Source organism: Leptodactylus fuscus, chromosome 1 (assembly GCF_031893055.1).
Source record: "Leptodactylus fuscus isolate aLepFus1 chromosome 1, aLepFus1.hap2, whole genome shotgun sequence".
Taxonomy (NCBI): Eukaryota; Metazoa; Chordata; class Amphibia; order Anura; family Leptodactylidae; genus Leptodactylus; species Leptodactylus fuscus.
In genome coordinates, this window is record NC_134265.1 from 344,494,373 (window position 1) to 344,522,163 (window position 27,791).

At 44.4% G+C, this 27,791-nt stretch overlaps 1 protein-coding gene across 1 annotated transcript in view; it reads left to right on the top strand.

Annotated features, from left to right (window-relative positions):
• LOC142183602 (uncharacterized) overlaps window positions 1-26,551 on the top strand; it is a 128,986-nt gene extending 102,435 nt beyond the window's left edge. The window contains exons 16-22 of the mRNA XM_075258764.1: window positions 56-155; window positions 2,973-3,095; window positions 8,070-8,171; window positions 9,763-9,857; window positions 15,137-15,281; window positions 23,644-23,723; window positions 26,060-26,551. Of these exons, the coding sequence (XP_075114865.1) occupies window positions 56-155; window positions 2,973-3,095; window positions 8,070-8,171; window positions 9,763-9,857; window positions 15,137-15,281; window positions 23,644-23,723; window positions 26,060-26,531 (1,117 nt within the window). The 3' untranslated portion in view covers window positions 26,532-26,551. The remainder of the gene's footprint in view (window positions 1-55; window positions 156-2,972; window positions 3,096-8,069; window positions 8,172-9,762; window positions 9,858-15,136; window positions 15,282-23,643; window positions 23,724-26,059) is intronic.
• Window positions 26,552-27,791: the final 1,240 nt, after the last annotated feature.

A 27,791-nucleotide genomic window follows, 5' to 3' on the forward strand; every position in this document is an offset into this window, starting at 1 on the left:
TACATTGTAACTCCTTATACTTCAGTGACTTTCATATTGCTTACATTGATTTCAGCTTTAAAAATGAATCAGAATTCTTAAAGAAAAATGAAGACATTTTCAAAGAACTTAAAAATCAACAAGAAAGTTTGATAGAGAAAACACTAAATGAACAGGTTTGTTATCATTTATGTCATTTGATGATATGATTATTCGGTCACATCCTTGGATTCAAGATTCAGATTCTGTTCCTAAATTCTCATGCCATCCACTGAGATTTCACATCCAGTGACACTAGAGTACCACATTCACATGCTTCAGAAAGAAAAATCAATGTGGATTTATGTTCACACCATGGAAATATAATTTATGAGAAGAATTAGTAATTTCATTCTTCTGAAAGATTCCACACTTTGAATGACAAAGGGGCTAAACTTCATGCAGACCTGGTGGCAATTCTGCTGCATATCCACAGCAGAAAACGGAATTTTAGGTTTGAGTTTCTGCCATAGGCAACTTATTAGACACATTTAACTAGGCACTGAGAATGAAACTGGAAACTGCTTGCTAACTACAGGCATACACAAATACATCTATCCACAAATACTAGCCGTTTAAAGTAAACACATATTTTTGCACACACTCTGCATAGATACATGTGCACTCATCACAAATGCATATATACTTGCTAAATGTAGACATGCATACATAAATAAATATTTACTGCAATCAAACATACTATACATTTGTACACTGGATGTATTCATCACCAAACACACTGCCCAACCATTCCTGACAGGCATGCACAATAAGATACTATACAGATGCAAATATATACTGTACAAGTAATTATACTCATTACATATAGTCACACATGCATTTATATATCGTTCTTCCCAATGACAGTCTGCATCTACCTTGCTGGGGCAGTCTTCCATTTTAACAGTGTACTACACAGTCCAGCACATTAATGTGACCACCTATTAAAATCCAGAATAACCCCCTTTGGCAGAGCGGACCGCTGCGAGACGTGCAGGAAGAGAGGGGATGTTGTGATGATGATCACTGGGATGTTGAGCCATGCCGACTCCAGTGCCGTGGCCAGCTGCGCTAGGTTACGCGGTTGAGCATCCATGGCATGAACAACCCGATAGAGGTGGTCCCACAGATTTTCGATTGGGTTCAAGTCCGGGGAATTTGCTGGCCAAGGGAGTACGGTAAACTCATCCTGGTGCTCCTCGAACCAGGCACGTACACTGCGAGCTTTATGACACGTGGCATTGTCCTGCTGGTAGATGCCATCATCCTGAGGAAAAACAATTCGCATGTAGGGGTGAACCTGGTCCGCAAGGATAGATGCATACTTGTGTTGATCCATCGTGCCTTCCACAATGATGAGTGCACCCAGATGGCTGATGACACGTGCCTTCTGCAAATGCTTTTAACGCTGACGTCAAAAGTAGGCGGTGGTCACATTAATATGACTGGGCTGTGTATATCCAATAAATCCACAAATCTCTATAATTTGGGGTTAAGAGTTAAAATATTCCCATCTCATAAGGTGATGGAATATCATTAGGATATGCCATCACTTAATGATTGTTGGAGTTCCAAATTCCTGAGAATGAAGGGGATGTAGAACATGGCACCCACCTGGTTGGGTGGTAGTGTGCAATGGTCATTTTATGAAACAGCAACTCTACAGCTCAGCGTGATCTCAGGGGTGTCTCTTCACAACTGATGTCAGGAAGTATATCATATTTAGGCTGCCTTCCTACGCTATGCGGGATAGGGTAAGGGTCATGGATCTAGTGATATTTCTAGTGCAAGATAGCAGGTCATTAAAGGAAGTCTTTCATCAAGGTGAAGCATAGTAATCCAGCAACACATGAAAATGTGTGCCTCTGTTCCAGAAATATACATTTATTTCAGAACATGCAATTGAGCAGTCTGGAGCAGCGAGGTGATTCTGTTACTCCAAATAGCTACACCCTACACATCTCTAATACACCCTCCTTACCCCCTCTCTAGTTTGAGTGACAGGGCCAGGGAGCTATCTGAAATCAGTTGACCCTGCCACTCAAAAAAGGGAGGCGGGAAGGAGAACACGCTAGAGCATTGTGGGCGTAGCAGTTTGGAGCTCTTGGTGCTCCAGACTGCTCATTTGCATATTTTGAAATAATTGAATATCTCAGCAACAGAGGCGCGCAATTCACGGAGAAAACAATGTTACAGTCACATACCTCCCAACTTTTGAAGAACTGAAAGAGGGACAAAATGTGTGGCGCGCTACATGCACCACGGCAAATTAAGCCCCACCCACTTTTGTGTTGACTCCGCCCATTCTCATTAATTTTTCATGTGCCCGCACACAGTATAATCCTCCTACAGTCACCCGTAAATTATATGTCCCCCCTCTATCTCTCCCCCAGTTTCACATACACACTTCATCTGCCCCCAGTTTCATGTCCCCCCTCCATCTCTGCTCCCAGTTTCATGCCCCCCCAACTCTGCCCCAAGATTCATGTCCCCTCCATCTCCTCGCTCCCCCGCCTCTCTCTCGCACACAGTTGTAGACGTGATGTGACGTCATCACATCGTGTCCACACAGCCACTAGCTGGTGTGCAGCGGCAAAGCAAGGAGCTGAGCTGTGACAGCTCCTTGCTTTAGCCGCGTATGTGTCCTCTGGACGCAGATCTGAGTTGAAATCGGGACATAGCTCCCTCCAATCGGGACCGCGGGACACGTCACTGAAATCGTGAATGTCCCGCGGAAATCGGGACGGTTGGGAGGTATGCAGTCAGGTGAATCTGATTGATCTGTGCTGCTGCTTCACCCTAGTGACAGACTCTCTAGCACTGCCATAGCCACTAATTCTCTTTTTTTTAGCCTTGTGTAAGTATGTGCATGCTCCCTAAACATTGTTTTTAGGCCCCTTATATAAAGACTATAAAATTTTACATTACTAATTAACCATTATCTTTGATTTCAGTTGAAGAATACAATGGAAAAGGCTGCTAAATCTGCCAAAACAAATTTAGCTGACATCAGAAGTACAGTTACAGAAAAACGATTTTTCAACCCACAGTATAGTGGCAGGCATTCGGATTTCAAGGTAGTTATTTCGGTCTAAAAGTGCCGTATTTATTGGCATTATATTTCCTTTATATTTATGTGTTCTTTAAAACTATGCAGGCTTTATAGTATACCTCAAGTTTTGTCATTGGTGGCCATCTGTGAGTTGCTGGAAAGGAGCTGGGCCCCTGGGGCTGGAGTATCTACGCCTTATTCTGGAGATGTTATGATTAGAGATGAGCAAGTAGCGTTTTAGGTGTTCGATCGAATACTACGGTATTCGAAATACTCGTACTCGATCGAACACTACTAGCTGTTCGAAGTTGGTTCTTCTCTTACCTTTAGAAGTCTTCTCCGTGCAGCGTCCCCGCGGCATCTTCTGGCTGAAATTCAGTCTGCCTAGGCATCCGGCCTAGGCAGAGCCGACTGCGCATGTGCGGGCATGCCTACGCATGCGCAGTCAGCTCTGCTCAGGCATCGGGCCGGACAGAGCCAACCGCGCATGCGCAGTCGGCTCTGCCTAGGCCCCGATGCCTAGGCAGAGTGAATTCCAGCCGGAAGACGCCACGGGGGCGCTGCGCCGGGAGAAGACTTCAAGGGGAATCCAGGCCGACCCTCACTTGTGGACTTGGTAAGTATAATGTTATCGAATTTTGCCTACCCCTGAAACGAGCATTTCCCCCCATAGACTATAATGGATTTCGAAATCCGTTCGAACAGCCGAACAGTGTGCGGCTGTTCAAATTGGATTTTGAACCTCGGACTTTTTAGTGTTCGCTCATCTCTAGTTATGATAAGCTATAGGCTGCAATATATTTATATGATCTGTCTGTACCTCTTCTGAATAAAAGTGATAGGATAAACTATTCACATCACCTTGTAGTCTATAGTAAAACAAGAGATCTAAATTAACCTACAGGAATGTGTAGTCAGGGCTGTATCACATAAGAAGACTTAAACTTCTCACTTTAAAGGGGTGCTCCGGCCATACATCAAAATTTCATAGGATAGGCCATCAGTATGTAATCTATGGAGTATCAACACTTGGACCCCTCACACTGTTCTAGCAGCTTCCAGTACTGGATCCTGCTAGTAGATGGACGAAATGTGCAGTGCCACTCATAGTCAAGCAATAGGAGCAGTGCTGCAGTTCCATGTAACTACCGCTATAATATGGAAGGGTCTCCTGCGTGGTTTCTATCACTTGAATAGGGGTGGTGCTGTATGAACCACTAATCCACTAATCCAGGTGGCCAGAAAACCCTTTTTATCCTAGAATATCCCAGAATATCCTATTCTGATATGGTCTGGCTCAGTGGTCAGGACAGGTCAGGACAGAGAGATAGGGGGAAGGGTTCCTTCACTGCAATGGAGGGTAAGGTTACTCACGTGCAGTCATTTACTCGGACCCACTACCTACTGCTTTCCTCTAGGGTATTCCTTCATAGCATGATAAACATCCATCTAGCCAACACAACATATAAATGTGTGTGTCTGTGTTAGACTGTGTTCACATATATCCACTATTCTCTTTGTCAGATGGTCTGTTATATTTCATATTTACAGTACAGGAATGCATAAACAGTCATAAACAAAGGTAGGCCATGCTTTGCAGTCTATGTCTGGTTGCAAACGATTGTGCTGCAACCAGCCTGCCGTGATTTAAAAGCATGAGATGCACACGGTGGATACAGGGATGTCCCCTGTATGCCGCTTATTCACAGGCCATGCTTCCGTGACTCCTTTCATTAAATGAATAGGAGCCACAGAAGCATGCGCTGCAAAAGAGAACAGAAATAGGACCAGTCCTATCTGATGTTCCCCGGACTGTTGGCCCGCACACAGGACCATTAAAATCACAGTCGCGTGTACAGGCCCATAGAAAATAATAAATTAGTGTGAAATAAAGGGATAGCACACTGACCACTGCCATGGTCATCTGCAAGAGTCATAACACCTAGTAATCAGATCACTTGTTGAGCATATACTGCAGATCCCAAACCAAAAATGAAGGTTAATATGCTCAAATTCATAGATATATAAGTTTTGGTAATATTTAATGGTCGCTCATTGTCTTGCAGCGCTGTCCTGGCCAAGAACAACATCTGCAAGGAGTTTGTATGTTCTCCTGTATTTGTGTTGGTTTACTCCCACACTCCAAAGACATACTGATAGGGAATTAAGCTTGCAAACAGCACTTAGGACAGTGAGTAGTGACAATATCTGTAAAGCACTAGGGGCCACACGGTGGCTCAGTGGTTAGCACTGCAGCTTTGCAGCGCTGGAGCTCTGGTGTTCAAATCCCACCAAGGGCAAAAGACCATCTGCAAAGAGTTTGTACAGTCCTATGAAAAAGTTTGGGCACCCCTATTAATCTTAATCATTTTTTGTTCTAAATATTTTGGTGTTTGCAACAGCCATTTCAGTTTGATATATCTAATAACTGATGGACACAGTAATATTTCAGGATTGAAATGAGGTTTATTGTACTAACAGAAAATGTGCAATATGCATTAAACCAAAATTTGACCGGTGCAAAAGTATGGGCACCCTTATCATTTTATTGATTTGAATTCCCCTAACTACTTTTTACTGACTTACTGAAGCACAAAATTGGTTTTGTAACCTCAGTGAGCTTTGACCTTCATAGCCAGATGTATCCAATCATAAGAAAAGGTATTTAAGGTGGCCAATTGCAAGTTGATCTCCTATTTGAATCTCCTCTGAAGAGTGGCATCATGGGCTACTCAAAACAACTCTCAAATGATCTGAAAACAAAGATTGTTCAACATAGTTGTTCAGGGGAAGGATACAAAACGTTGTCTCAGAGATTTAACCTGTCAGTTTCCACTGTGAGGAACATAGTAAGGAAATGGAAGACCACAGGGACAGTTCTTGTTAAGCCCAGAAGTGGCAGGCCAAGAAAAATATCAGAAAGGCAGAGAAGAAGAATGGTGAGAACAGTCAAGGACAATCCACAGACCACCTCCAAAGAGCTGCAGCATCATCTTGCTGCAGATGGTGTCACTGTGCATCGGTCAACTATACAGCGCACTTTGCACAAATAGAAGCTGTATGGGAGAGTGATGAGAAAGAAGCCGTTTCTGCACGTACGCCACAAATAGAGTTGCCTGAGGTATGAAAAAGCACATTTGGACAATGCAGCTTCATTTTGGAAACAAAAATTGAGTTGTTTGGTTATAAAAAAAGGCGTTATGCATGGCATCCAAAAAGAAACAGCATTCCAAGAAAAACACATGCTACCCACTGTAAAATTTGGTGGAGGTTCCATCATGCTTTGGGGCTGTGTGGCCAATGCCGGCATCAGGAATCTTGTTAAAGTTGAGAGTCGCATGGATTCCACTCAGTATCAGCAGATTCTTGAGAATAATGTTCAAGAATCAGTGACGAAGTTGAAGTTACGCTGGGGATGGATATTTCAGCAAGACAATGATCCAAAACACCGCTCCAAATCCTCAGGCATTCATGCAGAGGAACAATTACAATGTTCTGGAATGGCCATCCCAGTCCCCAGACCTGAATATCATTGAACATCTGTGGGATGATTTGAAGCGGGCTGTCCATGCTCGGCGACCATCTAACTTAACTGAACTTGAATTGTTTGTCCAAAATACCTTTATCCAGGATCCAGGAACTGATTAAAAGCTACAGGAAGCGACTAGAGGCTGTTATCTTTGCAAAAGGAGGATGTACTAAATATTAATGTCACTTTTCTGTTGAGGTGCCCATACTTTTGCACTGGTCAAATTTTGGTTTAATGCATATTGCACATTTTCTGTTAGTACAATAAACCTCATTTCAATCCTAAAATATTACTGTGTCCATCAGTTATTAGATATATCAAACTGAAATGGCTGCTGCAAACACCAAAATATTTAGAACTAAAAATGATTAAGATTAATAGGGGGCACAAACTTTTTCATAGGACTGTATGTTCTCCCCGTGTTTGCATGGATTTCCATCCTATATTAGAAAAAGACATACTGATAGGGAAAAATGTACATTGTGAGCTCTATGTGGGGCTCACAATCTACAGTAAAAAAAATATATATCTGTAAGGCACTGTGGAATAAATAAAGTAACAAAAAAAAATAATGAAATTAAATATAAATAAAAACAAATTAACAGCATAATATAAATTATATGAAAAAAGAAGAAACCATCCAGTGGCAAAAGCTGACACGACCTTCGTTACAAACAGCATCTCCTGATGCAAGGACCAAGTTAAGTACAGACAGAGTACAGTATAGCAGACAAACATGACTTGAAGGCCTAGTCCAGGATTTGGTGCAAACTCAGGGGAGGTGGGGTCTTGTGTAAAACAAACAAATATATTTACCTGTAAGGAAATTGCTAGTAGAACAATTCCCCAGTGCTACTGCTGAAACCAGGGAGGAAAGGAAAGAGAAAGTGAGTCCTAAACTCGACCCAGCCCTTGCCCTTACCTACTTGCCAAACTGTCCTAATAACAGGGAAAACTGTGTGACAGTCGCTTCTCGGAATAAGTGTAAACACAAAACGCTGACAGGACAACACAAAACAGAAGAAGAGTCAGCAAACCCATTGTCAAAGCCAGAGAGACAAAGCAGTACCAAATCGTAATTCAAAAGAGTAGTCACAAGGAAAGCCAAAGTTCAGTGGTTAGTAAATAATGTATACGTGCCAGAATGTGAGCGCGTTAACTCCGTGTGAACTGGCCCTTACAGAGGTTTCTGGCCCCAAATCGATTTTTCATACTCATGATCTAAGTAACTGCAGCGTCCAGTGCTGGAAGGTGTACAGCGCAGATGTGAATCTAGTCTTAGTAGTACTCTTCATTTTTGTGGAGTCTTTATAATGTATCTCTGAAGTACATACACACAAAGTATACAGACCATAGCAATTTGTAATACTATAACAAGTTGTCATAAAGTAAGCTTGAGTTTGCATTAGTATTTTGTAGCTAGTATAAATATGGGGTTCGTATCACTAACACTATATTCATTATTATTAGATCAATCTGTACAATCGTCTGTTTGGTCATTTAGATGAAGAGATATCTGCAATTTTGCATGACCTTATAGAACATTTGCGATCCTGTATGGACAAGTACAAGGTATGGTATACGTGAAGCATGTCTGCAAAAAGCTCCACCACTTGTCAATTGCAAAATAATCTTCCTTTCTAAAAAGGTTTGTCATATCCCATCATATTATACAGAGCGTGTAGTGTTATTGTGGCCATTGAAGTAAACTCAGATGTACCAGCGCATTTCAGGACCACAAGGCTAATGTTATCTTAACAAATGCTACATCTGTACATATGCCCTTTATATACAGATCCTAAACTTGTATAGGTCTAGGAATGGGGAAGGCAAGATAAATTATTCTGATTCTTATTCTGATTATTGGGATATTATTAGAGTAGTATTCGATCGAGTAGGTATTCGATCGAATACTACGGTATTCGAAATACTCGTACTCGATCGAGTACCACTCGCTATTCGAATGGAAAAGTTTGATGCAGAACCAGCATTGATTGGTTGAATGCTATACAGTCGGCCAATCAACGCTGGTTCTTCTCCTACCTTTAGAAGTCTTCTCCGTGCAGCGTCCCCGCGGCGTCTTCCGGCTCTGAATTCACTCTGCCAGGCATCGGGCCTGGACAGAGCCGACTGCGCATGCCTGCTTGTAGTGCAGTCATGCGCAGTCGGCTCTGCCTGGCAGAGTGAATTCAGAGCCGGAAGACGCCGCGGGGACGCTGCATGGAGAAGACTTCTCGGAGGATCCAGCCCAACCCTCACTCTTGAACTTGGTAAGTATAATTTGATCGAACGTTGCCTACCCCTGAAACGAGCATTTTCCCCCCATAGACTATAATAGGGTTCGATATTCGATTCGAGTAGTCGAATATTGAGGGGCTACTCAAAACGAATATCGAATCTCAAACATTTTACTGTTCGCTCATCTCTAGATATTATAGATCAGTCTGATTCACTTGAATAGGGATGAGCTATAATACCAGCCAACGTTGGTGCTTTTCTGGAAAAATGATAGATCCTTAGTTTTAATCCATGATTACATTGGACTGTGCCCTACCATCTATGTCACGTGAAACGCGGTTCTCACCGCAACTATTCTCTCTCTCTGGGCTCTTTTGTAATATCCTCCTCCTGATGAGCTTTATCAACTTAGCGAAACGCGTTGAGGTGTTTGAGCACAGAAGTGTAGTCTGCCGTGTCTTAGCCACTGTATCCCAGCAGGAACACATTTACATAGGAGAATTGTTACTGCCCTACCCCATGTGAAGTTAACCCCTGGTAATTCTTTTCAATTCCAGAGGTTTTAGTTGTATCTTCCAAAAAGAGCACCACGCCCGTCTATAGCTCCTCCCATCGCGATTGTAATAAATGAAGCAGAACTGCAATATCACACACAACTTGTAAACAGGTGTGGTACGGTCTTTGGAAGAATCCAATAAAGTTTTTCAATCCTGGACAACCCCTTTAAGGCCGGACCTCACATTGCGAAAACACAGCGTTTTGGTTGCAGTAGAAACTGCGGATTTTCTGTGAAAAATGCTATGGAAAAAAAGCGATGGGCTTCCAACGTGTCTTTTCCGCGAGAATCGCTGCACGTGGCCTCAGCCTAAGTTATTTTTGCAGTTTAAATATTGTTTTTTCAAAATATATCAATTTATTTTTACAGCAAAATGCAATCACGTTATTTACAGAAGAGTTAAAAGGTAATAATAAGCTGAAGACGGCAACAGTTGGAAATTCTTTGCAGTCTGCACTAAGCTGGTAAGGTTCACATTTTTATTTTTCCAAAAATGTGTGCCCCATATTTAAGGCGAGGGCCCCACATTCTCTCTTGCTCACTGTCATTGTCTGCCCTCTCCATCTGAATGACTGGATTTACTCAACAGCAGGGGCGTAACTACCGTAGAGGCAGCGGAGGCGGCTGCCACCAGGCCCGGGCCATTAGGGGGCCCGTGACAGCCGCTACCGCTGCGTGTTTTTTTGTTTGTTTGTTTGTTTTTTTTTCCTGGCTGGGCCGAGATCGGCAAGTGACACCGCGGGCCCCACAAATACTATCATTATACTCGGGGATCTTTGCAGACCCACGAGTATAATGATCGGAGGCCTGGAAGAGGTAAGGGAACGTAACAAACACTGTTACTTACCTCTCCACGATCCTGCCAGGCCTCCTTCCTGACGTTTCTGACGTCACATGAACCTGGCCTGCGTCCGGGTCATGTGACGTCTGACGTCATTTCAGAATTACAGCAGCAGAGAAGACTGCGTAGGAGCCGGGGGACAGGTAAGAAACAGTAGTTTTTTATGTTTTTATTCCCCCGGGTGTCCGATTATTATACTCTGGGGTCTGAAAAGACCCCAGAGTATAATAATTGTTTATGGGTGTCCACTAAGGGGTATAATACTGTGTGCAGGGGCCAGTAAGGGACATAATACTGTGTGCAGGGGCCACTATTGGGGATAATACTGTGTGCAGGGGCCACTATGGGGGATGATACTGTGTGCAGGGGCCACTATGGGGATAATACTGTGTGCAGGGGCCAGTAAGGGACATAATACTGTGTGCAGGGGCCACTATTGGGGATAATACTGTGTGCAGGGGCCACTATTGGGGATAATACTGTGTGCAGGGGCCACTATTGGGGATAATACTGTGTGCAGGGGCCACTATGGGGGATAATACTGTGTGCAGGGGCCACTATGGGGAATAATACTGTGTGCAGGGGCCACTATTGGGGATAATACTGTGTGCAGGGGCCACTATTGGGGATAATACTGTGTGCAGGGGCCACTATGGGGGATAATACTGTGTGCAGGGGCCACTATGGGGTATAATACTGTGTGCAGGGGCCACTATTGGGGATAATACTGCGTGCAGGGGCCACTATGGGGGATAATACTGAGTGCAGGGGCCACTATAGGACATACTAGAGTGTGGAGGAAGGGGCCGGTCGAGGTCTACGAAGTCGGTGTCAGTTGGGGAGGGGGGCCCGCCATTCCTAGTTACGCCACTGCTCAACAGATACCTTATTTATCCGTGTATAGTATAACCTTTGGGCTTCCTTGTCTTCCATAATACAAAGGAAAGATGGTTCATCAAAGGCTACACTTTTCTTGGTGCAGAAGTAATCTTAGACAACCTTTGCGATATGCTAACTATGCTACCCTACTTTTTTTTGTGAGGAACTAAGGCAGTGACCCCTCCACTTGTGTGGAGTAGCGATCACTCCTGATATCTTATTAACAGGTAGAACAAGTAAAAGAGACATCAGAAGTCTAATATGGGGGGGGCAAGTATTGTTACAATAGTACATTATGGAGATACCTTACTGTTAGAGATGAGCGAACACTAAAATGTTCGAGGTTCGAAATTCGATTCGAACAGCCGCTCACTGTTCGAGTGTTCGAATGGGTTTCGAACCCCATTATAGTCTATGGGGAACATAAACTCGTTAAGGGGGAAACCCAAATTCGTGTCTGGAGGGTCACCAAGTCCACTATGACACCACAGGAAATGATACCAACACCCTGGAATGACACTGGGACAGCAGGGGAAGCATGTCTGGGGGCATAAAAGTCACTTTATTTCATGGAAATCCCTGTCAGTTTGCGATTTTCGCAAGCTAACTTTTCCCCATAGAAATGCATTGGCCAGTGCTGATTGGCCAGAGTACGGAACTCGACCAATCAGCGCTGGCTCTGCTGGAGGAGGCGGAGTCTAAGATAGCTCCACACCAGTCTCCATTCAGGTCCGACCTTAGACTCCGCCTCCTCCGGCAGAGCCAGCGCTGATTGGCCGAAGGCTGGCCAATGCATTCCTATGCGAATGCAGAGACTTAGCAGTGCTGAGTCAGTTTTGCTCAACTACACATCTGATGCACACTCGGCACTGCTACATCAGATGTAGCAATCTGATGTAGCAGAGCCGAGGGTGCACTAGAACCCCTGTGCAAACTCAGTTCACGCTAATAGAATGCATTGGCCAGCGCTGATTGGCCAATGCATTCTATTAGCCCGATGAAGTAGAGCTGAATGTGTGTGCTAAGCACACACATTCAGCACTGCTTCATCAAGCCAATACAATGCATTAGCCAGTGCTGATTGGCCAGAGTACGGAATTCGGCCAATCAGCGCTGGCCAATGCATTCTATTAGCCCGATGAAGTAGAGCTGAATGTGTGTGCTAAGCACACACATTCAGCACTGCTTCATCAAGCCAATACAATGCATTAGCCAGTGCTGATTGGCCAGAGTACGGAATTCGGCCAATCAGCGCTGGCTCTGCTGGAGGAGGCGGAGTCTAAGATCGCTCCACACCAGTCTCCATTCAGGTCCGACCTTAGACTCCGCCTCCTCCGGCAGAGCCAGCGCTGATTGGCCGAAGGCTGGCCAATGCATTCCTATGCGAATGCAGACTTAGCAGTGCTGAGTCAGTTTTGCTCAACTACACATCTGATGCACACTCGGCACTGCTACATCAGATGTAGCAATCTGATGTAGCAGAGCCGAGGGTGCACTAGAACCCCTGTGCAAACTCAGTTCACGCTAATAGAATGCATTGGCCAGCGCTGATTGGCCAATGCATTCTATTAGCCCGATGAAGTAGAGCTGAATGTGTGTGCTAAGCACACACATTCAGCACTGCTTCATCAAGCCAATACAATGCATTAGCCAGTGCTGATTGGCCAGAGTACGGAATTCGGCCAATCAGCGCTGGCCAATGCATTCTATTAGCCCGATGAAGTAGAGCTGAATGTGTGTGCTAAGCACACACATTCAGCACTGCTTCATCAAGCCAATACAATGCATTAGCCAGTGCTGATTGGCCAGAGTACGGAATTCGGCCAATCAGCGCTGGCTCTGCTGGAGGAGGCGGAGTCTAAGGTCGGACCTGAATGGAGACTGGTGTGGAGCGATCTTAGACTCCGCCTCCTCCAGCAGAGCCAGCGCTGATTGGCCGAATTCCGTACTCTGGCCAATCAGCACTGGCTAATGCATTGTATTGGCGTGATGAAGCAGTGCTGAATGTGTGTGCTTAGCACACACATTCAGCTCTACTTCATCGGGCTAATAGAATGCATTGGCCAGCGCTGATTGGCCGAATTCCGTACTCTGGCCAATCAGTGCTGGCCAATGCATTCTATTAGCTTGATGAAGCAGAGTGTGCACAAGGGTTCAAGCGCACCCTCGGCTCTGATGTAGCAGAGCCGAGGCTGCACAAGGGTTCAAGCGCACCCTCGGCTCTGATGTAGGAGAGCCGAGGGTGCACTTGAACCCTTGTGCAGCCTCGGCTCTGCTACATCAGAGCCGAGGGTGCGCTTGAACCCTTGTGCACACTCTGCTTCATCAAGCTAATAGAATGCATTGGCCAGCGCTGATTGGCCAATGTATTCTATTAGCCTGATGAAGTAGAGCTGAATGTGTGTGCTAAGCACACACATTCAGCTCTACTTCATCGGGCTAATAGAATGCATTGGCCAGCGCTGATTGGCCAGAGTACGGAACTCGACCAATCAGCGCTGGCTCTGCTGGAGGAGGCGGAGTCTAAGATCGCTCCACACCAGTCTCCATTCAGGTCCGACCTTAGACTCCGCCTCCTCCAGCAGAGCCAGCGCTGATTGGCCGAATTCCGTACTCTGGCCAATCAGCACTGGCTAATGCATTGTATTGGCGTGATGAAGCAGTGCTGAATGTGTGTGCTTAGCACACACATTCAGCTCTACTTCATCGGGCTAATAGAATGCATTGGCCAATCAGCGCTGGCCAATGCATTCTATTAGCGTGAACTGAGTTTGCACAGGGGTTCTAGTGCACCCTCGGCTCTGCTACATCAGATTGCTACATCTGATGTAGCAGTGCCGAGTGTGCATCAGATGTGTAGTTGAGCAAAACTGACTCAGCACTGCTAAGTCTCTGCATTCGCATAGGAATGCATTGGCCAGCCTTCGGCCAATCAGCGCTGGCTCTGCCGGAGGAGGCGGAGTCTAAGGTCGGACCTGAATGGAGACTGGTGTGGAGCGATCTTAGACTCCGCCTCCTCCAGCAGAGCCAGCGCTGATTGGTCGAGTTCCGTACTCTGGCCAATCAGCGCTGGCCAATGCATTCTATTAGCCCGATGAAGTAGAGCTGAATGTGTGTGCTTAGCACACACATTCAGCTCTACTTCATCAGGCTAATAGAATACATTGGCCAATCAGCGCTGGCCAATGCATTCTATTAGCTTGATGAAGCAGAGTGTGCACAAGGGTTCAAGCGCACCCTCGGCTCTGATGTAGCAGAGCTGAGGGTGCACAAGGGTTCAAGTGCACCCTCGGCTCTCCTACATCAGAGCCGAGGGTGCGCTTGAACCCTTGTGCAGCCTCGGCTCTGCTACATCAGAGCCGAGGGTGCGCTTGAACCCTTGTGCACACTCTGCTTCATCAAGCTAATAGAATGCATTGGCCAGCACTGATTGGCCAGAGTACGGAATTCGGCCAATCAGCGCTGGCCAATGCATCCCTATGGGAAAAAGTTTATCTCACAAAAATCACAATTACACACCCGATAGAGCCCCAAAAAGTTATTTTTAATAACATTCCCCCCTAAATAAAGGTTATCCCTAGCTATCCCTGCCTGTACAGCTATCCCTGTCTCATAGTCACAAAGTTCACATTCTCATATGACCCGGATTTGAAATCCACTATTCGTCTAAAATGGAGGTCACCTGATTTCGGCAGCCAATGACTTTTTCCAATTTTTTTCAATGCCCCCAGTGTCGTAGTTCCTGTCCCACCTCCCCTGCGCTGTTATTGGTGCAAAAAAGGCGCCAGGGAAGGTGGGAGGGGAATCGAATTTTGGCGCACTTTACCACGTGGTGTTCGATTCGATTCGAACATGGCGAACACCCTGATATCCGATCGAACATGTGTTCGATAGAACACTGTTCGCTCATCTCTACTTACTGTCTATCCTGGACAGTCACAGCATAGTGACCCAGTGCACCAATGTACTCTCCCGTGCCCCCTCACATGAAAAGTTTGTAATTTACTTTTTCCATTGTCATAGGTACATGGGGAGAACAAGGTCATCCCTCAATGAAGACTCTTTATTGAAGGCTTTTAAAGACCTGTTGACAGAGAGTATGAAGGAGAACATATTACAGCCAGCATATACCAAGACTACGGAGAATACCAAACCCACCAAAGAAGAGGTGAATATAGCTGACCATCTTGAGGCTAGGGTCTAAATTTTTATGTCGATGTCTCTGGGTCAGATATCTTGTAAAATGTACTTTGGATGTTTTGAAACTAAAAGAAGTGTCATTTTTTTTCACCTTCCAAACCCCATAAGTTTCCATTCACGGAGCCATATGAGGTCTCAATGTTTGTGGGACAGATTATACTTCATAATGGTACATTTATTATTCTGTACAATGGCCTGGGAATCTGAAAAAAAAATTCAGAATGGGGTAAAATTGGAGAAAAAATGCATCTGTGCGACTTTCTTACAGGCTTCGTTTTTACGACGTTCACTGTGCAGCCAAAATGACATGTCACCTGTATTCTATGGGTCGGTATGATTCAAGTGACACCAAATTTATGTAGTTTTATTTATGGTTTATCCCATTAAAAAATCCAAAACTTTGTAAAAAATACAAAATATACAAAATAAAAATTTCTTGAAGTTGCCCATAAATTTTATTTATAGTTCCACGTGCAGGGATACATAGGGCATCTTTTTTTGAAGGACCAGATGTTCTTTATACGTCTATTAGCTTCTGCCCGCGACTTCGTCTGCGTGTTGTTGGCGTGGATGATCTGCCTGTTCCGGTGTTTTGGCAGCTTTCAAGCTGACCTGCCTCTGAACTTGTTCCTCACGCCGTGCCTGTGATTGTTCCGGCATTTCAGCAGCTCACTGGGACGCCATATAATGAGCATGTTGTTGGGAACTTTAGGCGGCTTAGCTTGCTCAATTCTCCTCAGCTCCATTTGAGGAGAATTCTGTTGACTTCTGGCTACCTTCATAGCTTTTCTTTTTTGAGAATTTAGCGACAAATTAGATTTTTTCGTTTTCCCGACATGTTTAAAATTGGGAAATTGCCAATTTAGGGTCCGTTAACACTACCGTTGGTGGCCGTCAGCAGTGTCCATAGCTATTGTCTGTTACAAGATTTTAGAAATGGACACTAGCTGAACCATCACAAATCCGTTAAAATTTACATTCATTTCAATGGTAATTTAACTTGTGTTTGTTAGCGTCCGTTTACACCCAATCCGTCAGAAGTCCATTTTTTTCCAGCGAACAAAAAAATCCTACATGCAGGACTTTTCTGTCTGTTAAAAAAAAAAAAATGGACAGCAAGTGTCGGTTATTTTTTTAACATTGAAGTCTATGGGCAAGAGACTTAAAACGGACAGTAACTGATCGCCATCGCCAGTTAAAAAAAAAGACACATTAAAGGGGTATTCCCACGTCGCATACTCACCAGTCTTCAGTGCTGTAAATTCTTCTATCTTCCGGCTTTGTTGCATGATTGGTGGGCGGGGTTACATATGCAAAGCCAGCGGCGAGAAGTCGTCGCTTCTATGCCACTGGCCCTGCGTGCGCGCTCCTGATGCAGCTAGGCATCGGACGTACAACCTTCACAATGCAATACAGACCCGGCATCCGCTGTAATAGAGAGGCGGATGCCGGGGAGTGTAGACGCTGGCATAGGTGCCTGCAACATCGCATCCGCCTCTCTATTACAGCGGATGCCGGGTCTGTATTGGCAGCCCCTTCCCCCCCCAAAGTGTAAACAACCCCTCCCCCCTCCAGGCTCGCTCCCGTGCACTTAGCCCCTCCTCCCTCCCCCCTGAGAGCAGCAGATACATCACTTGACTTCTGACCAGATAAATCAAGGGCTGTGTAAACAGAGAAATTAATAAAGTAATATAGTGGACAAACAAAGCAGTTTTGCTGAAGCAGTGTATTTAGGAAAAGTCTTACATCCACATTAACAAGCAGTATAGATAGGATCCTTGTGACGGGACAACCCCTTTAACATCAGTTAGTGCCCATTAATGTCTGTTATGAAAGGTCTCCTATATTTCTTTTTTTAACAGACACCTTCATAACGGAATTCAACAGAACCCAACCTTAATTAAAGGGGTTTTCCCATCTCAATGACTCAGCACTCTGCCTGGAGCGTCGGCTTCTCACTTCCTGTATTTCTCTCCCCCCTCTTTCCTCTGGCTAAATGGGACACAGAACACTTATGCAGATCAGATAATATGCAGATGCTTGTACAGAGACCTGGCATAAGAGACCTGGCTTTATTAGCTGTAAGGGTTAAAATAAACTTGCTCTTTTATTAAGAGACAAAGTCAGTTGGACAGCAAAACCACAAGTCTCAGATTGCACGCTAGCCGTTAGACTCATTCTGCTGATCTATAGATAGCTGCATGCCGGTGGTTAGACGTAGTCTGTTATCATTCTAAAAAACTGTAGATACGAGGAGTTGTGGTGTACATGACCGTTGATGCTCAGTGCTGTGGTATATGTAATATTTTGTGCTTATCAAGGATGTTCTGCTAACTGTCGCATAAGTTGGCAGATGTTAAGTTGAAGATATACACTCACCGGCCACTTTATTAGGTACACCATGCTAGTAACGGGTTGGACCCCCTTTTGCCTTCAGAACTGCCTCAATTCTTCGTGGCATAGATTCAACAAGGTGCTGGAAGCATTCCTCAGAGATTTTGGTCCATATTTTTTTTTTTTTTTTTTTTTTTAAATGCAGATTGTGAGCCCTACGTAGAGCTCACAATGTACATTTTTCCCTATCAGTATGTCTTTTTTTTTTTTGGAATATGGGATGGAAATCCATGCAAACACGGGGAGAACATACAAACTCGTTGCAGATGGTTTTCTGTCCTTGGCAGGATTTGAACACCAGGACTCCAGTGCTGCAAGGCTGCACTGCTAACCACTGAGCCACCGTGTGGCCCCCAGATTTTGGTCCATATTGACATGATGGCATCACACAGTTGCCGCAGATTTGTCGGCTGCACATCCATGATGCGAATCTCCCGTTCCACCACATCCCAAAGATGCTCCTCTATTGGATTGAGATCTGGTGACTGTGGAGGCCATTGGAGTACAGTGAACTCATTGTCATGTTCAAGAAACCAGTCTGAGATGATTCCAGCTTTATGACATGGCATTGCATTATCCTGCTGAAAGTAGCCATCAGATGTTGGGTACATTGTGGTCATAAAGGGATGGACATGGTCAGCAACAATACTCAGGTAGGCTTTGGCGTTGCAACGATGCTCAATTGGTACCAAGGGGCCCAAAGATTGCCAAGAAAATATTCCCCACACCATGACACCACCACCACCAGCCTGAACCGTTGATACAAGGCAGGATGGATCCATGTTTTCATGTTGTTGACGCCAAATTCTGACCCTACCATCCGAATGTCGCAGCAGAAATCGAGACTCATCAGACCAGGCAACGTTTTTCCAATTTTCAATTGTCCAATTTCGATGAGCTTGTGCAAATTGTAGCCTCAGTTTCCTGTTCTTAGCTGAAAGGAGTGGCACCCGGTGTGGTCTTCTGCTGCTGTAGCCCATCTGCCTCAAAGTTGGACGTACTGTGAGGCGTTCAGAGATGCTCTTCTGGCTACCTTGGTTGTAACGGGTGGCTATTTGAGTCACTGTTGCCTTTCTATCAGCTCGAACCAGTCTGGCCATTCTCCTCTGACCTCTGGCATCAACAACGCATTTCCGCCCACAGAACTGCCGCTCACTGGATGTTTTTTCTTTTTCGGACCATTCTCTGTAAACCCTAGAGATGGTTGTGCGTGAAAATCCCAGTAGATCAGCAGTTTCTGAAATACTCAGACCAGCCCTTCTGGCACCAACAACCATGCCACGTTCAAAGGCACTCAAATCACCTTTCTTCCCCATACTGATGCTCGGTTTGAACTGCAGGAGATTGTCTTGACCATGTCTACATGCCTAAAAGCACTGAGTTGCCGCCATGTGATTGGCTGATTAGAAATTAAGTGTTAACGAGCAGTTGGACAGGTGTACCTAATAAAGTGGCCGGTGAGTGTATATATGTATGTGACAATATATGCTACGTGCTACCGGATCCATGAGACCATATTTAGATGTCAGGTCATGTGACCTGTATGCATTTGTGCTTCCTTTATAAAATTACACTGCTGAACAATAAAGTGTGACACTTGAATAACTGACAGCTGTGTCTGTTGTGTGTGTCACCCGAGTGCTCGTAACTTCCTCTTTTTGCAATGAGAACTATGACAAACATAACCCAGGGGGGTCTTGAGCCCCCAACAGAACAAACTGCAATTAGCTGAACGATTGCCCTGCTGGCAAGAATAGTTTACTATTAGTATAGTATAGTATGTGAACATAAATTGATAAGTCGTGAAGCCATGTCATTTACCGGGATAAAAAGTAGCCGATGTGTTAATCGAGGTTACAAACTATCTATGTGCCAAATTTCATCCAAATCCGTTCGGCTGTTTTTAAATGATTGAGGAACAAACATCCAAATATCCAAACTTTCACATTTATAATAGTAGGATTCCTTGGTCTCTGTTTACCCACATTTTTGTGGTAGGCAAAACAGTGAAAAATCAGCGAATTGGCTCATTTGATTTTTTCCCCCCCTTGCTATAGCATTCACCATATGGTGAATATATTTTTATACATTTGTGGAGTGGACTTTTAGACCATAGAGCAGCCTGTAATAAATGTCTATTCCAGACAAGTCAATAGGTTCCGTACTGTCATGGCAAACATATTCCAGGGACCAGCAAACCACCCTAAAATAGCATGCATAAGGTGTCTTTGTTTTGCAGGGCCAGATATACTTTTTAGATATACCATTTTGGGGAATGTCTATTGCTTTTTATTAAAATTTTTATGAGAAGCGAAATAGCAAAAACAAAATGGTGGTTCGGCTCTTTCTATTTTTTTTTTTCCACCACAGGATTCACTATATGGGAAAAATACTTTTATAAGTTTGTAACCTGCGAGTTTTCTGACACAGGGATACCTAATGTGTATGCGTTTTATAGTTTGCTTTTTTTTTTTTTACTTTTATATGTATTCTAGGGAAAAGGAGATGATTTGAATTTTTTTTTTTATTATAGTTATTAGAACCCTTGGGGGTCTTTTTTTTAATGTAGATTGTGAGACCCATATAGGGATCACAATGTACATTTTTTCTCCTATCAGTATGTCTTTGTAGAATGGGAGGAAATCCATGCAAACAAGGGGAGAACATACAAACTCCTTGCAGATGTTGTTCCCGGCAGGATTCAAACCCAAGACTCCAGCGCTGCAAGGCTGAAGTGCTAACCACTGAGCCACCGTGTTGCCTCTACCCTTGGTGGTCTTGAAACCCAGGGGGTTTGATTCATTAATGCAATGCATTCCAATGCTAATTCATTACAATGTATTGCAAATTACCAGCACCTGTATTAGAGACAACCGTTGGAGCCTTTGTCATAGCATTTGATCCCCGGGCCGAGGGGCCAAAAGCCTTAATGCCCCTGGGCACTGATTGTGAGCATTAGTGCTGGTTCTTTGCTGTCTAATACAGCAGAGACCTGAGGGTGGAAGCCATTTTTGAATACACAACATCTGTTGTAATAATATGACGGATGTTGAGAAGGGGTTAAACCAGTTCAATGAAATATTGCAACATACTAACAAATCCCTTGACAAGCTGCAACTCACAACACAACCACTGACTGGCCGGCCACACATATAGCATAACACTTTGTGATAAAATATTGCAATCTGCCATTGGATTTCCTTAGTTCATTTAGAGAAAAGTCAAAAGGTATGTCACTCTCTATAGCAGGGGTAGGCAACCTTCGGCACTCCATCTGTTGTAAAACTACAACTCCCAGCATGCATACTTGCTCTGTTGTTCTTGGAATTCCCATGGAAGTGACTGGAGCATGATGGGAGTTGTAGTTTCACAGCAGCTGGAGAGCCAAAGGTTGCTGATGCCTGCTCTATAGCAATGTATGGGTACGTTCCCACAATGTAATGCGGCGCTGATCCTGACACGTAAACTCGTGTCAGAATCAGCGCTGCAACACAGAATCCCATTTACTTCAAATGGTTCCGTTTAGCGCACGTAACACATGGAAATCAATGGGTTAAAAAGCCTCCCATTGATTTCAATGTGTTACGCACGCTAAATGGAACCCATTGAAGTCAATGGGATTCTGTTTTGCATCACTGACTCTGACACGAGTTTACGTGTCAGAATCAGCGCCGCGTTACATCGTGGGAATGGACCCTATCTGTTATTTTTGCAAAAGGTGGGAGTGTTGGCACCTGAATTCACAAGTCATTAGTAAACCACCAAAACCACTTATAACCCACTTATATTCTTTTACAAGTGCACTTAGCAACATACTGATCATATCTTTTTTTGTGTCAAAGTGTAATATTGCTGCCAAAAAAAACCCAAAAAACTTTTAGGCCAGGGCCACACATGGTGTAAACACCGAAGAAAGAAAGTGGCGTTTTACAGTCACTGCAAGGCTCAGGCTCATTAGCCAGTGTAAAAATTGTAGGATATAGTACTTTTTTAAAATATAGACTGTGATATTGAAAATTTTAAAGAAAGTTATTAAAACATCTTAAGAAATATGTTTAATGTAAAAACTTTGTTTAAAAAGTAGCCTGTTTTCTAGTGACACATTCCCTTTAAGTGTAGACATGGCTATTTTGAAGTTTTAGCTGTAAATGCTAGACACATAGAATTAAAGAGGACCTTTCACCATCTGGGGCACATGTGGTTTAATACACTACTAGAAAGCCGACAGTGCGCTGAATTCGGCGCACTGTCGCCTTTCCTGTTCTGTGCCCCCGGTGAAGAGCCGGTGCCAGTACTGTAGCTCTTCACCGTCAGAAGGGCATTTCTAGTCAGTCAGGAACACCCCTCCTCACAGCAGCGTATATAGCACTATACTGTGAGAGCGGTTGTTGCTTACTGTCCAGCCATGACGCTGAGCGGTGAGTAGGGTTGAGCGATCGTGTTCGGAAAAGATCGGATTCCGATCGGCGATCGAAAAAATTTCACGATTGCGATCGGAATTCGAGATCGGTACCATTTCCCACAATGCTTTGCTTAGCCTTCACACTGAGTATACGCTCCGCTCATTCTGAGTGGAGCGTATACTCAGTGTGAAGGCTCCGCTGCGGTTCCATAGGAATGAATTGAAGCAGCTGGCACACAACCTTAACCCCCTGCGCGCCAGCTGCCTCCATTCATTCTAATGGGAGGCTAAACTAACATCTCTAGTAGCTACTTACCTCCAGAGATGGCTGCTCCGGTGCCCGGTGTTCTCCTTCGCCTCGCTGCCGCCGCCTCCCAGGTTAGTGTTTAAAGAGCTAGGAAGGCGGGGCTTGTGGCTTAGGAGAGTGTGGGCGGGTACAGGGCAGGGAGACATGACGTCTCCCCTCCCAGTACCCGCCCACACTGTCCTAAACCGCCACACTCTCCTAATCTGGGAGGCAGGGGGCAGCGAGGCGAGAAGAGCAGCGTAGAGCGGCAACGAGGCGAAGAAGAACACCAAGGCACCGGAGCAGCCATCTCTGCAGGTAAGTGGACACCAGGGGGGACTAAGTAGCCAGAGGATTAAAAAAAAAAATTCTCTGGCTACTTAGTGATTCACTACACAGCGTGGATTCTAACAATTAAAGCGTTCAATTGATAGATTCCATGCTGTATAGTGAATAGGATTGCTTTTAAAATCCGATCTCCGATTAATAAAAAAAATCCCATTGACTTGCATTGGGATCGGAATTGGGATCGAGATCGGGTTCGAATGAAAAATGATCGGAAATCGGATTTTAAAATCGATCCTGAAAAGTCAAGATCGGCTCAACCCTAGCGGTGAGGTATGCCCCTCCCAGTACTGGTCTATGGATGAGTACTATCAGGGGGGGAGGGAAGCGTTCCTCACTGCTCTCCCAGTACAGCGCTATAGATGCTGCTGTGAGGAAGGGCGTTCCTGACTGACTGTCTGAAACACCATTGTGACGGTGAAGAGCTACGGAATGGGCACTGATAGCTTTTCACCAGGGGCAAAAGCTAATAGTGTACTGAATTCAGCGCACTGTCGTCTTTCCAGCTGTGTATTACACCGCATGTGCCCCAGGAGGTGAAAGGTCCTCTTTAAGCCTAGCTTCTCTCCCCTCACCCTGACATCAACTGATCCCCTTCTTTATATGTACACTGTATAAGCTCCTGTATCAGGATTGTCGGTGATGTGTTTTAGGCTACGTTCTGACCGCCATAAGTAAACCATATGTTTTGTCACTGTGCCAAGAAGGCAGCCATATTTCATCATGTTTATTCACAAAAGCCTTTTCCCCAAAAAATGGCTGTGCTGAAAGTATACTCTATAATGGGATCTGATCATACTCTTAGCACTGAATATTAAGTCTCCATATAGCGCTATATTATGGCTTCTGACTTCCGCCTTGTACAATAACTTGTCAATTTTCAGAGTTTTCTTTCCCCTACAGGTGGCTGCACAAATCGAGCAAGTCCTGCTTGATGTACAATCTTCCTTCAAGAAACATATTTTTTCTCTTTACAACGACAAGTAAGATGCTCTATTCTATAACATATTCTCCTTAGTATTAGGCTCCATGTACACAAATGTGTGCATTGTCAGTGTGCTAACCAGGCTAGCACATTGGATCATTATATTCTATGACTCCATACACATGCCCTTGTATTATTACAGGCCCAAGTTTGGGGCGGTCTCAGACTGTTCCATGTTGTTGACCCCTTTTCCCTAGAGCTCAGTCCCTTTGAATATTTCAAGTCTTCATTGCACATGCCTTGCTCAGTGTTTCCACTATCGGCAGATTGCACACTTTCTGTACACTGTGTTTGGGGTCCTGCGGGTTTCCGTCCCTACTGGCTTTGAGCGTTTGTGCCGTGCTGGCACTTCCACTAAAGGCCTGATTTCGGACATCTACTGGTTACTGTCTTCTCCAGAGGGACAGTCTCCCCTGATCCACAGATACATGACCCCCACTGGTCTTCTGACTTGGAAAGGCAGATTTCCCTATGTCAGTGGCAGATCATCTGGTCCCGCGCTAATAAATCCTCTACTTGTATTACTTATCGGGAGACCCAATTCAAGATTCTGCTCAGATTCTGTATCATACTCCGGCCCTCCTCCATGCTGTGAACCCCAACATTTCCTCTACCTGCTGGAGATGTTTGTCTGCCCACATTTTCTGGGATTGCTCTCTGATACGTTCATTTTGGTTGGAGGTCCAGACTATGATGACGGATGTTTTTTCCCTTGTTTTTCCTTTAGATCCTATGGTATATCTCCTTAATCTTCCTCCTCGCTCCCTGAGTAAGCATTCTTGCGTACTCTTTTTATATATATGTACTGCTGTTAAATCTCTAATAGCCCGCCAGTGGAAGTCCACCCATCCGCCTTCATTTCCTTTCCTTCTGGCCCGTATTAAAGATGTTAAATGCTTGGAGTCCCCTACAGCTACCCTAAACAATACGGTTGAAAAATTTCGTGCTGTCTGGGCACCTCGGCACTCATATTGTACTACTTGTGTTCTCTGATTCCCCTCTCCATCCCTTCTTCCCTCCTTGTGTTTTCCTATCTTTGTCTGTCTGTTCTCCTTTTATTTGTTCTTATTATCTTTTCTTTTATTATGACTTTGGCTGCCGTTGGTCCCTCTGAATGTAGATTTGGTTCTTTTGCCTTACTGTATGTTTTATCCGCCTTTTTTAGTACTGGCGGAATTCTTTATTGTTGATTATTTGTTTATTGTTTGTTTGAAAAATTTAAATAAAAATGACAGTTTATAAAAAAAAAAAAAAAAGCTGTGCATGATGTTTAACCACTTCCGGACCGCCCATAGACTACAAACGTCCAGGAAGTGGTTGCCTAGTTCTGACAGGACGTACCGGTACGTCCAGTCAGAACACAGCAGCTACATGGAGATCGTGCAGCTGCTGAAGCTGGGAGCCGGCTGTAACTTCAGCCGGAGCTCCCAGAGAGTTGACAGGGAAGGTTTATTCCCTTCCCTGCCTTCTCGATTGCTGTGTATACAGCGCTCAATGAGCACTGTATACACAGCTGTGCGCGCCGCCATGATGCGGCCGCCCTCTGACCCAGCGGTCACGTGATGCGCTGGTGTCAGTGTCTTACAAGAGCTGCTGGGTGCTACAGATCAGCTCTGTAAGTGTAAAGAACAGTGTGCAGGTGGCTGGATTCATCCTGCAACTGGGGCTAAATGTAGCAGCCTCAGTTATAGGGGAAATCAACCTCCCTAACAAAAAAAAAAAGGGATCAGATGTCCCCAAAGGTCTCTTATCACCTTATGGGGACACAATCTGAAAAAAAAATAAAAAAATGTAAATAAAATAAAATAAAATAATACGCTAATAAAACGCCGTTATTAAAGGTTATAGCCCCACCCCTGACAACACCATACAAAATAAAAATTACCGTAACAGAGAAGAAAAACTATTTTAGAAAGTTTTTCAGTGGCACTTTGTGTTATTAAATAAAAAATAAATAAATAAAGTGAAAACCAGACACAATTTCCCTCATATTATGTTTATATTTTCTCGGATATAAAAAAAAATTAAAACACATTTGAAAATAAAAACAACATAAAAATAAAGCCCTAGATGTCCCCGAAAAAAGACACAAAAATTAGTTGAATGAGACATACGGGAAAAATGTTACAGCCCTCAAAACCGCACATACAAAAAAACCCGAAAATGTGTCTGGTCCTGGAGCACAAATTGGCCCGGTACTGAAGTGGTTAAGGGGGTAACCCTAGAGGGCAGCAAGCAGAGGCATTGTTTTCCTATTTACATCGTGGAAAACAGATTTGTATATTTTCTTACAGTGACGTAGTCTCTGATGTGATATCATTTCTTTTATTTCAGGTGGCCCGCTAATCTAACCAGGTTCATGGTGCGTTCTTGTCTCCCCCTGACCTCCATTTCTAACCCGGGCTGCACTTACTGTGGGGATCTAAAATGTAAATCCTGTCTTTACATTGTAAGCAGCAATACATTTACCAGCAGGGCAAAAAAAGTCTATAGGCTAAAGGAAGATTTCTGCTGCAAAACAAAAAATGTCATCTATCTCATCACATGCAAAAGATGCAGTCTCCAGTATGTTGGGCAAACAAAAAATCCTGTACACCGCAGATTTGCTGCCCATCTTTCTACAATATCCCGTAAAATGGATGTGAGTCTTTCCAAACATTTTAATCTGCCTCAGCATTCTCTACAGGATATAAGTCTAATGGTAATCGAGAAAGTGGAAAATCATGGTGACCTGCTTAAACGGGAAGAGTATTGGATCAAGGAACTTAAAACTCTAGAGCCAAACGGGATGAATGCTATTATTTAGTACATCTAGAGTAGAGATGTGTCCATTAGAGATGAGCGAACACTGTTCGGATCAGCCGATCCGAACAGCACGCACCCATAGAAATGAATGGAAGCACCTGTGACGCCGGCCGGCCGCCGGCAAAGTCAGCGTCACAGGTGCTTCCATTCATTTCTATGAGTGCGTGCTGTTCGGATCGGCTGATCCGAACAGTGTTCGCTCATCTCTAGTGTCCATCCTTACCGCCGCTCAAATTTAGTGCACTCTATATTACTCGGTATCAAAAATATTGCACACGCTGTAAACCACAACTCAACCACTGGGTGGCCACACATAGAAACATACAGGATAGACTCACTACAACAAAGTATCATGAAATCATGTTGTTTTGAAAAGCTGGTCACACATGTCCAGCCAAAAGAGATGGTAGGGAAGGAGAAATTTGTATCTTAGCTGGTCTGATAAGCATAACCATGTCTTATTTTTACTGTAGTGATGTATTTTATGTGCTTATAAGCTATTTTCACCATCTGATGAAATCATAAATGCAGTAGAAGTAGGAGATTGTTCCCTATAGCTGTTCTTCCTAATGCAATCCAATCCAATGTAGTTTCAACCATAGTCAGCCATTGTGAATTCCTGAAGCAATCGATCACCTACATACATAGACAATTCTCTGCACTTGCACCTAGTTGTGTCCCTCTTATGTTACTTTCATAGTCAGCCCCTTGCAATTCTGTGCCCAATGTGAATAATTGCTCAGTAGCCATTGTGCAACCAGAGACCTGGAAATCTAAGGGCTTGTTCACACGGGGGCGGTGGGGCAGATTTTGGCACTGAGAGTGACGCGGGGAGCAGCGTCACTCTCGGGTCAAAACCCGCCTGCCACGACCGTCGCGGCTCCCCTTCCCCCGTAGTCGGCGCAAATGAATGGGCTGACACTGGTTGTTGCAGCCACCAGGCGGAAGCCACGGCTCAGCAGGCCGCGGAATCCGCCGCTAGCGGAAAAAAGAATGCTAGTGGTCTCCATAGACCACCATTGTATGGTCAAAATCCGCCTCCTTGCCCCTGTGTGAACTAGCCCTATACAGTATATTACAGACACTAGTTTTGTGAAAACCAGCAGCGTTGAGTGCTTATGGCCTTAGTCCCTGAACAGTGGAGGTTTTGAACACTGGGATCCCTGCTTACCTAGAGAACGGGGATGAGGTGTCCGTTTACAAAGGAAGCAATTTACATGCATGTCTACTGTGCTCTATTCATCTCTATAAGGTTAGCTTA